General features: G+C 33.3%; 1 protein-coding gene across 2 annotated transcripts in view; it reads right to left on the minus strand.

Annotated features, from left to right (window-relative positions):
- LOC132098641 (potassium voltage-gated channel subfamily C member 2-like) overlaps positions 1–17,246 on the minus strand; it is a 52,137-nt gene that overhangs the window by 13,922 nt on the left and 20,969 nt on the right. The window contains exons 2-4 of one of the 2 annotated variants that reach the window (XM_059504713.1): positions 9,792–10,722; positions 8,036–8,206; positions 840–1,427 (exon numbers count right to left, since the gene is read on the minus strand). In XM_059504713.1, coding sequence (XP_059360696.1) covers positions 1,303–1,427; positions 8,036–8,206; positions 9,792–10,722 — 1,227 coding nt within the window. In that variant the 3' untranslated portion in view covers positions 840–1,302. Of the gene's footprint in view, positions 1–839; positions 1,428–8,035; positions 8,207–9,791; positions 10,723–17,246 lie in introns of those variants that run through there. The other variant, XM_059504714.1, reaches the window with a different exon arrangement.

Consider the following 17,246-nt stretch of genomic DNA (forward strand, 5'->3'; position numbering starts at 1 on the left):
TTGGGGTCAACACATCTGTGCAAATGAAAGCACAATGGTTATCGTATAAGAGGACTGTGATTTTAAGCCATTTCATGAGGTCTGACAAGCATTAGTTCAGCCAGAAAAGAAAACTTGCTGAGAAATGTAGTGTATCACCAATGTGGATGCTCTGAAGTGAATGGGTGCCGTCAGAACCATGGAACACAAAACCAATCTTAAGTGTAAATTTTTCAAAATTGAGGTTTATACATCATCTGAAAGCTGAATAAATAATCTTTCCATTGACGTATGCCTTATTAGGTTCGAGATACAACTATTTGGAAATCTGGAATCTGAGGGTGCAAAAAAAAATCACAATACTGAGAATATCTCCTTTGAAGTTGTCCAAGTAAGGCATATTTCTAATCAAAAATTAAGTTTTGATATATTTACGGTAGGAATCTTACAAAATATCTGCATGAAACATGATCTTTACTTAATATCCTAATGCATACAAGAAAAGGTTATAATTTTGACCCATACAATGTTTTTTTGGCTATTGCTACAAATATACCCCAGAGACTTAAGACTGATTTTGTGCTCCAGGGACACATTAGTTTTTGGCTTCTCAAGACATTAACTGATGGACTGGAGAGGTGTGGATTATTGTGATGTGTTTATCAGCTGTTTGGACTCTCATTCTGACGGCACCCATTCACTGCAGCGCATCCACTGCTGACCAAGTGATGCAATGCTACATTTCTCCAGATCTGATGAAGAAACAAACTCCTGAAGGCCTGAGGGTGAGTAAATGTTCATTTTCGTCTTAACTATTCCCTCTAAGTGTCCCATTTGAGTTCGACATCCCTCACACAAACACACACAGAGACAACAATGAATCCACCAGAGATACTAGAGCAAATAAAAGCATAAATGACTGAAGATCACATTTATTAAATGAATCATGTTTACTTTCTCTCTACTCTGTAGTTTAGTATCGCCGATACACTAATACTTCATTTTTAAACACTTGTGCCTCTACACATCTTAATACACTTATTGCAACGACAGAGGCCTTTGGAAAGGGGTTCGAGGGGTGTTTGATTTGCTACCTGACACAAAGGAGAAGCCACAGGTGCATGTGTGTCCTTTATACAGATGTGACATTTAAACAGACTCGTTCTAAGCAGGAAAAGTTTCACTATCCATATTGTGGATTTTTTTTCTTTGTGCCAACTGGCTTCTGTCTGTATCCCACACAGAAAAAGAACGGGAAACTCCAAATGTCGTGAGTGGTCCGATCGATCCGTAAGTGAGGTTTTATGTTCACAGAGCGTCCAATCACAGGCTTATTCTGTTCCAGACTGTCCAATCCAATTCATCAAATCCATCTGAGTCTCTGCTGGCTCCGCCTTCCCCGTCTCTAGCCGATATAAACTGTACATCAGCCAGAGGTGATACAGTAGCTGCAAACGCAACAACATCCCGTGCATCAGAATTGCATCACAATAGCATCAACATCATTTTTTTTTTGTGCATGAATAAAAAGGGAAATTAACCAGGGCTATTAATATTTGCATGTGAATTTAGACTATTGTTTGTACCGAATTTATATTAATAAAACAAGTACAACAAAATTTGATTCTATGCACTGCAGTTACTTTCTACGTTAAAGAAAATGTGCTTCATTGTCATTCACATAACATGCAAAGAAAAAAATTATGTTTTTAATGCATTTATTTATAAGTATTGTGTGCCTATATAAAATCACACAAAAGCTTCAAAATTTGCCATTTGTTCTTTAACAAAAAAAATTTGTAGACAAAAATAGATTGCATCTTTTAACTGGTTAATCTAATTTAATCTGTCAAGGGTGAAATATCACCCTAAAAAATAAGAAATATTTAGCAAGGATAAAATGGGGACATTGTGATACTGTGTTTACACAATTTGCGGTACTGAATCGTTACAAAACAAATATAATAAAATCAGCTTTTATGTATTGGAGTTAATTTTCTATGTTTAATCAAATGTGATAAATAATTTATCAGTACTGTGTCTAATCACAGAAAAGCTTCAATATTTCCCATTTGTTCTTTAAAAAAAGAAACATTACTAGACACATTTTTAGAAAAAATATATTGCATCTTTCACCCTAAAATAAAAATAAGAAATTATATGTTGCATGAATAAAAAGGGAAATTGCGTTGAGATTTTAGTTTTTTTAGTTTTTTGTATTACAATACAGTTATTTTCTACATAAAAAAAAAAAAATTCTAACTTGTCATCAACAAGATGCAATGCAATAAAAAATTTTTTCATGGAAAATCAGATTTTTATGCATACATTTTCAGTAATCTAAATAATCACACAAAATCTTCCATGTTTGCCATTTCTTCTTTATATATGCATGCACAATTACTCATTAATATATTTATATATTCTGTCCAGGCCGTAATAGATTTTATGCATTACAGTAAACTTCTACATTAAAGAAAATGTGCTTCTAAACATATTGTGGCAATACAAACTACTTATTTTAAGCAGGATATAATTTCCTACTTTTTCTTTTGATTTTCGGATAAAATTTGACATGGATATTTCTTTGTGAGACTCACCCTAACATCATATTTCTCTTAAAACACACACATATATATATATATATATATATTACACACACATGCAGTGATTGAGCAAACAGCATTTGCGGTCGTGTATCTGTTCAGGTAACACACTGCACAGGGTGTGGACACAAAGTGCTAAATGAAGTTTACGCCGAGGATACATGACACAAAATCTCCCTGCACCAGTTGCTTAGCAACCGTATCTTCCAGACTCACTCACATGATGCTGAGGACAAATCTGTGAATTACATCTCCGAAATAGCATTAGCTACAAACACACACTGCACAGATGAATCACACAGAGGTCAGAGGAGGGAGATGAATGACTCGGGTGATGTAGAGAGACACTCTGTAATTAATAATGAATGATGGGATACTTTCAGTCAGACCATGTGTTCAATTAGTTATGACTATGAATGTTTTTGCAAGCATGAAAATAAATATATGACTCATTAATAGATTTACAATTTTCATCAACAGAGTGAGATCAAATCAACATGATATCAAAACTCATTAATACACACTCCTGTGCACAATCCATAATGGCACGTTTTTGTAAATATTTAACCCCTCCATTTTAATAAGCTTAATTAGGTAAGCAATGTCTGCTTTCATTTTATGAAGGCAAAATTTATTTTCTTAATTTATTATTTAGATATTTGGGAGACGTCGAATTCTACATTCTACATACAAATTTCTACATTAAAGAAAATGGTATTATTGTCATTAACAATTTCCTTTTATAAAAATACAAATAGGTTTAATTTTTTGCAAAGTAGAATTAAATTCTTTTTAACACTGCACACCAATAAAACTAAACAAAAACTGAAAATAAATAGATATTATAGACATTAAAAAATATATAAAATACTGAAACTTTAATTCAAATGAAAACAGAACAGCATCTCAATGCTACTATACTAAAACTAAAATGAAATAAATAATAAAAACTATAAATAAATATATAATAAACTAATAAAAATGACAAAAACGCATAACACAATTACTAAAACTAACTCAAACGGAAAAATTCTAAATATCAATAAAAATCTAACTGACACCAAAACTGAAAACTGAAATAGATCTTAAATTAAACCTGAAATAAATTTAATAAAACTATATAGACATTAAAAAAAACTACTTAAACTGAACTGATTATTATTGCTTTATAATTAACCTAAAATTAAAATGAAGTAAAACTAAAGCTAACACAAAACATTAATAAAACTACTGTATATAGACATTAAAAAAACAAATGAGAATTATTATTAACTGATTATTATTAGTTTATAATTAAAACTAAAGCTAACTTAAACATTAATAAAACTATAACAGTATCTCAATGGTATTAAAAAACATTTTTATTAAAACAAGCCCTTATTTTGCACAGCTAGACCAGGAAGGAGTTTTTGGGAGCGCAGGGTGCTTCAATCAAATGTAAAGATGTTGATTTGAACGGATTTCTATAAATAGTCCTTTAGAATCAGCAGCATCAGAGAGCCATCAGATCAAGTTCAGCCAATCAGAGTCATTCTCTCTCCCCAGTGACATCACACAGCACCAGAGTCTCAACTGTCTGTGAGCAGATATCTGTGTGTGAACCAGAAGTCATGTGTCTAACGCAAACCTGCAGACACTTTACACACACGTCCAATCTGCTTCTGATCGGGCTTAATACATAATAAATGTTTGATACAAGAAAATCACTTTAATTGGGCGAATCTCGCAAAAACCAGGATTGGGACTTTTTTAGCCCACAAAAAAATCAAAACAGAAAACAATAAAATATTTTTTATATAAATTAAATGAAGCCGGTTTTTAGGGCCAAAGTATTTCTATTGCTTGAAGACATTATTTTCATGGCAATTAAACATATTTCCTTTCCACATTTTATGTAAATAAATAAATTGTATCTATATATACATACAAAATAATATTATTTATATAATATAAATATAATTTACTTTGTAAAATAATCATGCATCATGTCAGTATATGTACAAAAAAAACTATTTTCATTACTGTAGTATATTTAAAATGTAAATTATGAAATTATGCAACATAATAATAATAAATGTAAAAAAATCTCATTTTCACTACTGTAATATATTTAAAATTCAACTTCTGAAATAATTGTGCATCATGGTAGTAATTAATAAAACAAATCCATTGTCATTACCACATAACAATATACATTTACAATTTTAATTGTGAAGTAATTATGGATTATAGTAGTATATATAAATATTATTTTCAATACTGTAATACAACATATTTAAATTTTAAATTGTGAAATCACTTATCTAATTTAATAATTCAATAACTGATTTATGTTCATTTAAAAAAATTATACTACTTGAATAATAATCTAGGGAGAAACATCACTGAGAATAATGGGAAAACAAAGTTGAACAGTATTAATAATTGTTTAATTGAAATGCCACAGAAGGCTTCATTCAAAACTTTTTTTTTTTAATATGATTTTGTGAGATTCGCCCCAATGTTTCTCCTTATAAACTTACTAATACCACTCTACATACAGTTATGTATGGAACATCATTAATGCTACATTATACAGAGCTCCGCCCACAGAAGGCGGAGTCTTTGGCTGTGTGAGCGTGGGGGCGTGTCCTCAGAAGATGGACGGCAAAGGGGGAGCGGGAGGGCGAGCTGTAGGGCGAGGTCACTGGAGAGAGACGCAGAGAGCCGGCTATGCTGTCAAAGCCTTCAGACGAGAGACAGAACGCAGCATGAAGAGCACAAACATTAGACGAGCGAGAGATGACAGACGTGAACACAAACAGCCTTCAGAATGATGCAGGCTTTTTCGGAAATGCCAACTAGAACTGTGCAAAACTCTAATCTCTGCATGTCTTTAATGGATAGAGTTTGACCAATGACGAGCAAACAGTGTACAGTATCGGTCCTGACTGTATAATAATGCATCATGCATGTAAATGATATTGATCAGTATGTACAGTATCATGCATATCAGAATGTAATGTGTGGTAACTTTACATTATGATGGAAGATGGCTTAAAATAAAATATTGTAATATAAACATATATTGTACACTATTAATAATTGTTAAAAATATAAAAAATTATATTCTAAATTCTAATAATAGAATTATATTAAATTTTATTTTTAATAATATTTTAGAAGGATAAAATATTTTGTTTATGTAATTATAAAATAATAATATGTATAAATATATTTTATAACAATACATCTTATCACATTATACATTCTAATAATATGATTATATTAAAGATTTTTATTAAAAATATTTTAAAAGGATAAATAATAATATTATAATCCTATAATATATATATAAATATATTATAAATTCTAATAATATAATTATATAAAAAAAATTAAAACATTTTTATAAAAAGAAAATATTTTGTGGGTGTAATTATATAATAACATATATAAATATATAATAACATAAATTATAAATAGCATATATTTATTTATATACATATTTTTAATTGATATTTAGATGTTTATAAATAAACATATGATAATATAATATATTATATTATATAATATATAATATAAATATATATTTACTTTTTTTATAAATATATTATAATTATAACAAAGATGTTTATTTAGAAAAAGCAGTGCATGTGTGTGCATTTAAAATATACTGAATTATTAAATATATTTATTTATATACATCTAAATATAAATTTTAGAAAATATATTAAAATATAATTTTAAAATAAAACATATAGTCTTTTTTACAATAAAATAAAAATGGTCACTAATATATCAAAGCTGTTGCCCTGATGCTTGAAAAAAAAATCATAAAAAATATAAACAAATAAACAATTCAATTGCATATGTGTGTGTTAACATATATATATATATATATATATATGAGCCCTGTAATATATTACCATAGCTTGACATATACAGCCATAGAGCAGTCATAAATATGTTTAACAGGATGTTTGTAACCTTCTAATGGCCTTTCGCTCTGGTTGAGCTGTGACTGAGTTTGACCTTACAAACGGCCCCCGTCTGGACGCTGTGCACGTTTAACCTCCCAGTAGGGTTATTAGCCCAGTGCTTGTGTCTGTCAAACAGTAAGGCCCTGTGGCCCCGGGCCCCGATTCAACATCTGCCTGGTTTGGGGTCACACTGGTTAATAGTTCAGTCACAGCAGGGAAAGCAATGCAGCATGCAAATCATAAAATGCAGCAAACAAACTAAAGATGCATGGTCAGAAGAGCAAAATAAAGAGCGAGGAAAACAGATATACAATACAATACATTATTTACAATTTTATTGTGAAGTAATTATGCATGTATGTTAATTTTTGTTGCTGTAATACAACATATTTAAAATTTAAATTAAGTAATTATGCATCATGGTAGCAATTCATGTAAAACAATATCATTTTATTACTTTAATACAATATATGTAAAAAATCAATGCTCAGAAAAAATTTTTATGGTAGTAATTCATCACGTTTTCATTACTGTAATACACATTTAAATTGTGAAATAATTATACATATTAATTGTAAAATAATTATGCATCATGGTAGTAATTTATGAAAAAATCCACATTTTCATTCCTATAATAAAATATCTATATATATAACATTTAAATCGTAATTACGCAACACAGTAGAAATATAATTATAAAAATCCACGTTTAATTACTGTAATAAAAATATATATTAGTTTTTTATTATAATCATGCATCATCTAGTAATTTATGTAAAAAAAATCTAATTCTCATCAATGCAACAAGTATATATTTAAATTTTAGAAAAAAATATTATGGTAGAAATTCATCTCGTTTTCATTACTGTAATATACATTTAAATTGTGAAATAAAAATAATTATTATTGTAAAATAATTCTGCATCATAGTAGCAATTTATGAAAAAATCTACGTTTTCATTCCTATAATATATATATATATATATATATATATATATATATATAAAACATTTCAATTTTAATTACGCATTACTGTAGTATTGTAATTAAAAAAATCTACATTACTGTAATACAATATAGATTTCAAATTTAAATTGTAAAAACTATGCATTATGGTAGTACTTTATGTAGAAAAAAGTCTCATTGTAATATAGATTTAACATTTATCTACATGTATCAGTAGTAATTTATTTATTTTAAAAAACTAAATTTCATAATTGTAATACGATATATAATTAAAATGTTAATTATAAAGCAATTAAACGACATGGTAGGAATTTATTTAATCAAATTTTCATTACTGTCTTGTAAACACAGTAACGATTAATGAACAGACAAACACTGGCACAGACGACATAGAAACCTACATAAAGAGTGAATGATGATGTCAGTGGATGAATGGATTGGCAGCTATTCAGTGACAAGGGTTTTGATTGGACGTGCATGCTGATGTGTAGAGCGGAGGGCTGTGATTGGTCGATCAGGTACCTGTTTTGCGAATGGCTGCGTCCGCTGTGCAGGTGTAGTCGCTGGCGGCCAACAGGAAGCAGGTCCCTTCGGTGAGACGGTCCTGTTCACGGACGCTGGAGTGCCGCATGGGCATCCGCTCCTCCGGAGACATGGTGATGTCACTTCCTGCGCTGCAGTCAGCAGACAGCACTGGAGGGAAACGGTGAGAAACAACAGCTGCTTATTTGGGACGCAAACTGGCTAGAGACAAAGGTGAGAGGTCAAACACAGGAGCGAGCGAGACAAAACGAATGATCCCCACGAGGAAAACCGCTTAAAAAGATCCTGAGTAATGTATTCATGAGAATATAACTTCTGTTATATTTGGAGGAGACAGTATTATTATTATTATGTATTATTATTATTAATTTATTTTAAACTATCATGGCAACTAACTGAAATAAAATAAGTTTAGGTTGAAATACAAAAAATATTATTATTTATTATTATTAATATTATTACTGTTTAATAATTAATCATATATATATATATATATATATATATATACACGCACACACAAACCAGATTCCAAAAAAGTTGGGATACTGTAAAAACAAATCTCATAAATTTATATTGTATTCACAATAGAATATAGATAACACATCAAATGTTGAAATTTAGACATTTTGAAATGTCATGCCAAATATTGGCCCTTAGATGGCATTGCATCAGATACAGGGATGCTACTGTAATGGAAATCACAACATGGGCTCAGGAATACTTCCAGAAAACATTGTCGTGAACACAATCCACCGTGCCATTCACCGTTGCTGGCTAAAACTCTATAGGTCAATAAAAGAAGCCATATCTAAACATGATCCAGAAGCGCAGGCGTTTTCTCTGGGCCAAGGCTCATTTAAAATGAACTGTGCCAAAGTGGAAAACTGTTCTGTGGTCAGACCAATCAAAACTTGAAGTTCTTTTTGGAAAACTGGGATGCCATGTCATCCGGACTAAAGAGGACAAGGACAACCCAAGTTGTTATCAGCGCTCAGCTCAGAAGCCTGCATCTCTGATGGTATGGGGTTGCATGAGTGCGTGTGGCACGGGCAGCTTACACATCTGGAAAGGCATCATCAATGCTGAAAGGTATATCCAAGTTCTAGATCCACATATGCTTACATCCAGACGTCGTCTCTTTCAGGGAAGGCCTTGCATTTTCCAACATGACAATGCTAGACCACACACTGCATCAATTACAACATCATGGCTGCGTAGAAGAAGGATCCGGATACTGGAATGGCCAGCCTGCAGTCCAGATCTTTCACCAATAGAAAACATTTGGTGCATCATGAAAAGGAAGATGCGACAAGACAGTTGTTCAACTAGAAGCCTGTTTTAGATAAGAATGGGACATCATTCCTATTCCTAAACTTGAGCAACTTGTCTCCTCAGTCCCCAGACGTCTGTAGACTGTTGTAAAAAGAAGAGGGGATGCCACACAGTGGTAAACATGGCCCTGTCCCAACTTTTTCTGAGATGTGTTGAAGCCATGGAATTTAAAATCAACCTATTTTCCCTATCTTCTCAGTTTAAACATTTGATATGTCATCTATGTTGTATTCTGAATAAAATATTGAAATTTGAAACTTCCACATCATGGCATTCTGTTTTCTTTCACAATTTGTACAGTGTCCCAACTTTTTTTGGAATCAGGTTTGTATAGCAGCTACCAGGGTTTCGTGGAACGCCCCTCAGCTGTTATAACAATTAATGGCTTCTTAACAGCTCTGACCTGAGCGATGGCGCTCCAGTCCTCGGCTCGGTCCCAAACACAGCTCTCCCTGCGTGCTGTTGCAGGCCGTGCTCAGGTCCGTCTTGCAGTAGGACGGCGAGCTGGTCTGCACAACCTGAGGAATGTGCTTCTTCCTCTTCTTAGGGAGCTTCTGTTTGGCCATGGCTAGCGAGTAATACATGCCAAAGTTATTGACGATGACGGGGACAGGCATGGCTATCGTCAGCACACCAGCGAGGGCACAAAGGGCGCCTACAACCATGCCAGACCACGTCTGAGGGTACATGTCTCCGTAGCCCAAAGTGGTCATAGTGACAACGGCCCACCAGAAGCCAATGGGGATGTTCTTGAACATAGTGTGGTGGCTGGCCGTGGGGTCGGTGGGACTGGCTCCGATTCGCTCGGCGTAGTAGATCATGGTGGCAAAGATGAGGACGCCCAACGCTAGGAAGATAATGAGGAGCAGGAACTCGTTAGTGCTCGCCCGGAGGGTATGTCCCAATACACGCAGACCGACGAAGTGCCGAGTCAGCTTGAAGATCCTCAAGATGCGCACGAAGCGGACCACACGCAAGAAACCCAAGACGTCTTTGGCGGCTTTAGAGGAAAGTCCGCTCAAGCCCACCTCCAGGTAAAAGGGCAGAATGGCCACGAAGTCTATGATGTTCAGGATGCTCTTGACGAACTCCAGCTTGTCCGGGCTGAAGGTGACGCGCACCAGAAACTCGAAGGTGAACCACAGCACGCAGACGCCCTCCACGTAGGTGAGTGCCGGGTCCGTCTCGATCTCATACTGCTGGCTGAAGTCCGTGAAGGAGTCGTTGTGAAACACATCTGTCTTGTTGATGATAGTGTTGAAGGCCTCGTGCGTCTCCAGACAGAAGGTCGTGATGGAGACCAGGATGAAGAACAAGGAGGCGAACGCAATGAACTAAGAAGAGAAACAGAGAGAGAGAGACGAAGTTAGTGAGGAGGCAGTCAGGAAGAAGTTTTATTCAATGTGCATTTGTCCTTGTTTTTACTTGGTGAGACCTAAAAGTGTTTCATGTTCACAGTGAAGGTGTCAAATTTATCTGTGCAAGCTTTGCTAAGCATTGACGTGCTTCAAAGTACTCAAAGAGACTGTAGCTAGTCGGGACTGACAGCATGTTTTATAAATATAAATTATATATAAAATGATTTAAAAAGTGTTCCTGTGACTCAGAGGTAGAGCATTGCGTTAGCAGCACAAGGTTGTGAGTTCGATTCCCAGGGAACACATGTTAGGTAAAAAATGTTAGCCTGAATGCACTTTAAGTTGCTTTGAATAAAAGTGTCTACAAAATGCATAAATGTATTTATATAATGTATAGCTTTTAAATATTCAATTGTTATAAATGTATATATGCAGTCTTATAGATTTATTTTTTTAAATATTACTATTATGTTATACATTATTTGAAACCAGACAGATTTACATACAATATATATATATATTTTTCCCATATCTTAGATGCAACAAATCTATATTCTATATTTTATATGGATTTTATATAGTTAAATTATATACTTTATATATATTCAAAATCTTTATTTTATATATATACAATTACACATATAAAATTTAAAATATACCCTCAAAAATATATAAAAAAAAATACATATATTTCCAAAATATAAAATGTAGCCAAAAAATATTAAATATTAAATGTAAATATTAAAAATGTAAAATGTTTAGATATGCATGATGTTAGGTTTATTTTAATACAAACAATTCTATGTAATAATTGAATTATTTGAAATCAGACAATACATACAAAATATACAATATTTTTAAATATATTGTATATTATAAAATATAACCAAAAATATAGCCGAAATATATTTTATATATATTTTTATTGTGAAATATAGCACAAAAATAAAATCTTAATATATTTACAGAATTATGATTATTATTATTTAACAATAATTTAATATTTTAAATGTATAAAAACACTTTTAAATATTTTTTAATGATCATGTTTAGTGTTTAATTATGTTTAATTATAGTGTTTATATATGCATTATATTATAGGTTTGTTTACTTTTATATAAACACCTATGATGTTATACGTTAATTATTCAAAAGCAGACAAATTATACATCAATATTAGTTTGATTTCTAATTATCGAAATGTTACATATATAAAATAACTAATATATATATGAGTGTGTGCAAACAAAACAAATAGTTTATGTAAAAAAATATATATATATCTATATATATATATATATCTATATATATATATATATATATATATATATATATATATATATATATATATATATATATACATACACAGTATATATGCATGAAACCATGATGTGCAACTGCTAAAAGCTCTAGAATAACAGATCAGTGGTGAATGTGAAAAGACATGTCCCCTCTAGATAGCGTCTCAAAGGAGCCTGTCTCTCGTCTTTGTTTTAGCATCCTAATGAGGCTTTAACTCGTCAGGAGGGCTGTAATCACCACAAAGCCAGCACAAACGATCAGGACAATGAAAACAAGCTCTGAACGCACAGTGACAGGGGCGTACAGGACACGGGGAAGCAGTATCTAATGATCTCTCGTGAACACTGCTGCGCTGCTTTGGTTAATGTGGGGTTTGGATGTGAGATCAGATCCGCTCAAATCTCACTTAGTGTCCTGTGACTTCATTAACCACGCAAGCAGCCTGAAGCCCAGCAAATGCAATTCATTTGTACGCTAACAGTACTTCGCTTGCTTTGCTTCCAAACCAAGTGAGCTGCTCACCTACACGCTTATGCACATGACAAATAAATGTAGGTTTTTGTTATAACATTTTAAATAACCTTATTACTTGACTTCCAAAACTTTCATTGGACCACAATAAATTATTTAATTTTGCTTGTAATGCATGCATGTAATTATAGGATATGCATGCATTTATTTCATTGAGCATTTTAGTCCAATTATGTAAAAAAAAAAAAAAAAAAAAAAAAATATATATATATATATATATATGTGTGTGTGTGTGTGTGTGTGTGTGTGTGTGTGTGTGTGTTTCTTTTTGCACCATGCATATATTTTATTATAAACATTTAAAAATTCTTGGTAACACTTTGTCAGAAATTGTCATTATTTAATTATCTAGTAACATAAAATATGTATTAAAAATGATAATATTTATATATGCATGATGTTATAGTTGTTGTTATAAGTGCTGTTAATTTATTAAAAATATTAACTAATCACACATATTTCTGAAATTAATCGTGATTATTTTCACTTAACATTAACGTTTTTTAATCCACTTTTATATTGCAATAACTTCACATTCAATCTCAAAATTAATGTAGAAACAACATAAATCCATTTGTTCAATGGCATATTGTTTTATGACTGAAGGCGAATATCACTGAAACCAATACTACAGATGTTCTCTACTAATTTTTTTCCCCTCCAATATTTCACCAATGATTACAGCCATTCAGCATTACAGTATAACTGAGATCTACTAATTTTAACATTTATTAGACAAAATAACAACTTTTAATTTAATTGAAAAAAAAAATTCAGATAAGTCCATTATAATAAATATTTAGCTAGCTCGATTTTTGACTGAAACATGACCCGGAAATTTCTTGACAGGCCTGTGCTAAAATAAGCTTAATTTGATAAAATCAATATATGTGTCCTTTCACTGGCAAGACGATACCAGAATGCACTGGAACGAACTCTGAACATCTCCATTGAAGATGCCGGATAGAAATGCAATTAAAAATACTTTGTTTAGTAGTTTAGCTGCTACACTATGAGCAGCATTTTCTTAAATCAGTCACTTCTGAGGTTTTATTTGAGTTAAGATGCTGCCTTAGAATTTAACAGCACATGCAGACGACAGATAGACACACATACGCAAAAAATAAAATAAAACAGCTGCCTAGAAGCAACACGGTTTAGTTTGCAAAAGACACTGTGGATTACAACAAACTGGAAAATATACTAGTGATTTTGGATTCGTTTCACATGACAGAAAAATCAGTTTGAAGGAGTTGAGCTCTTTAGAAGAGGCTGTGATCAGTGTTGCTTTCTGTGGCTTTATGAGGCTTTATACTCCTCCTGATGAAGTCTGTGGGAAACGGATCAAACGCGCACTCTTCATGCACTCCCTGTCTGTCTGTGTGTCTGTATCTTTCTGAGAGCTTCTGATGCTAATTAAAGAAAGCTGTGTTTTATCCAAAAGTTGTGTTTTTGTTGGTGTTTGCAAACATGTGACTAACTGACGGTCAGCTTTGCTGATGAGTCTCTCTGGACTGCCGGATCAAACATACGGCAGACACGGCACTGTCTCCATGGCAACAAGACCCCCCCCCCCCACACACACACACACTCCCTGATCATCCGAGAAGAATAATCAATGGCCAGAACTAACACTCAGCCAAAAAACAAAGCACAGCTACTGCTCAGCAGGAACTGCAGCACAGTAGATGTTTTGCATCACAACATAACAACAGTTGCTTGTTATATTTTTCCCACACATATTTCATTGTTAAGCCATATGTTTCATATGAGTGGTGCCTACCTAATAAATAAATACATTTATGTTGTTTAATCTGCTAATTAATGTCCACTGCTTTTGATACGGTGAACCACCAAGTCACAACATCTAAAAACTGGGGTGCCTCAGGGCTCGGTTCTTGGACCACTTCTCTTCTCTGTCTACATGGCATCATTAGGTTCTGTCATTCAGAAACATGGTTTTTCATATCACTGCTATGCTGATGACACTCAACTCTACCTCTCATTCCATCCTGATGATCCGATGGTAGCTACTCGCATCTCAGCTTGTCTAACAGACATTTATTGTTGGATGACGCACCATCACGTTCAACTCAACCTGGCTAAGACAGAACTGCTTGTGGTTTCAACAAACCAATCACTTTATTAAAATTTCTCCATCCAGTTAGGCTCATCAACCACAACTCCTTCAGAAACAACCAAAAACCTTGCAGTTGTGAGTGATGATGAGCTGAATTTCTCAGTCCACGTTGCTAAAACCGCTCGCTCCTGCAAATTTGCTTTTTGCAACATTAGGAAGATCTGACCCTTTCTTTCAGAACATGTTTCACAACTCCTTGTTCACAAGCCCTTGTTCTGTCCAGGCTGGACTATTGCAATGCTCTCTGGCAGGTTTTTCAGCCACTTCTATCAAACCTCTACAATAAATCCAAAATGCCATTGCAAGATTAATCTTTAATAAGCCAAAAATAATGCAAGTCACACCTCTGTTTATCAGTTTGCACTGGCTACCTACGGCTGCCCACATAAAATTCAAGGCATTAATGTTTACCTACAAAACCACCACTGGCTCTGCACCCATTTAACCACATTCATTACTTCAGAGTTATGTGCTCTTTAGAAGCTTGTGTTCTGCAAATGAAGGTCACTTGATTGTGCCATCCCAAAGAGGCACAAAATCACTTTCACTGACTTTTTTCCTCAACTGTTGGATTAAATCCGAGCAGCAGAGTCCTTAGCCATCTTTAAGAATCGGCTAATAACACATCTTTTCCATCTTTATTTAACAATCTAACTCTAGCACTTTCTATTTTATTTTAATTGTACTTTATTTATCTTCTTTAAAAGAAACACAAGCTTTCTATTTTTTCTATTCTATCTACTTGTTTTTCTTATTGTGTGTGTGTGTATATATATATATACACACACGTATATATCTCGACTAGCCTGAGAATTGTTATTGTTGCTCTTTTTATTAGTTTTGATTGCTTCTATTGTTCTCATTTGTAAGTCGCTTTGGATAAAAGCGTCTGCTAAATGACTAAATGTAGATTAATGTAAATGTAATCCATGCATTCAGAAAATATGCATACTGAAATCTACATAATGAGGTCATCTGAAAACATTAATACTGTTTAAAATAAACAATGTAGTAGACGTATGAACTCTGTACTAGACTCTGAACATAAGCAGCTATGAATACAGATGAAGTGTGTCATGTAGTGAGTTCAGATCAGAATCAAGTGTTGTCTTGGCTTTATCTGCGACCCTTCAGCGCTGTGATTCACCATCAATCAACTATTGTCACAGACAGTCACACACACACTTGCTGTCAGCTAGTTCGTTATTATCAGAGTAGTTCATGCTCTTATGAGGGTTTGTGTGACAGCCCTGTGGCGGGAAAACCATGAATGCCACATGAAGGGTGGAGGCAAACGAGAGGTGCTGATGGCTTGGCTTCTCTAGATGTGTGTGTGTGTGTCACATCTACAGGTGTGTCCTCATCCCTCTACAGCAGCAGAGCAGGATCATTTCACACCATCCACACTCACACTCGCTCACGGCATGCAAGTTCTTATGTAGGTCACTCACACACACACACACACACACACACACACACACAAAACCTGTGTGTGTGGATCGGCTCCAAAAATGAGTGAGCTGCACCAGCGATGGCCTTCTAAGGCAGAATCCTAACAGTAATAAAAGCTCATAAGAAACGGATATAGAACGCAACTCTACAAAACAATATAAACAGTGCTGCTCACATGGAGACTTCGAAGTCTCAAAGGTTTTTATGGAGATTAAATTTTTTAATGAAAAGAAAAAAATGTATAATACATACATGTGTGTGTGTGTGTGTGTGTGTGTGTATAATTTAATTCCTAATTTATTGCTGGTTAACGTACCTCTCTCATTCGGCACATATCCAAACATATACATTTTAAATGCTTGATATTATTTGCATTACATTAGTTACTTATATGGAATATGTCGCAGATATTTTCAGATGATAAAAAAAACACGACTTAAATATAAAAATCTACTAGTTTATGTAATATACTCAATTAATTCCTCATTCCAGCATTTTTCACAAAACTTATTCCAATGCATTATGGGATTGCAGGTCACGTGCCCAAAACAGCATGTTGCCTAACCATCAAAACTGTTGCTTTAAAAAGAATAAAAATATCTAGTGCACAAAAATATTGGAGAAAATGGTGCTTTTATTAATTGGACTCAATTAATTACTCTATATTTAAAGTAAGGAAAAAAACACAGCACACAAATATATTGCAGAAAATAATAATTTAAATGCCTCAGAATGCTGTTTTTGTAGGCAGCTCAGTATGTTTCTGAACAGAGCCCGTGTGTGTGATAATATCCAAGCATGCAATCTGGTTTTGTGCATTATAAATGGTGTACTCCTCTTTTCTGCTGTTTAATTCATTTCATACTCTCTACTGGGCTTCTGACAGTCAGACAGGAGGGATCTGAACTCTATTACAGTCACATCACAACGTCATATCAAGTTTTCAAGGCTCTCTTTGAAACCATAGCATCTTTTAAACGCAATTCAGTATTTTTGTGTGTTTGATTGAGCGGATGGGCAGAAAGGAGAGAGAATCTCTATAAATAATAATATTAATAATAATTAAAACCTTCAA

This window comes from Carassius carassius, chromosome 22 (genome assembly GCF_963082965.1).
Source record: "Carassius carassius chromosome 22, fCarCar2.1, whole genome shotgun sequence".
Lineage (NCBI taxonomy): Eukaryota > Metazoa > Chordata > Actinopteri > Cypriniformes > Cyprinidae > Carassius > Carassius carassius.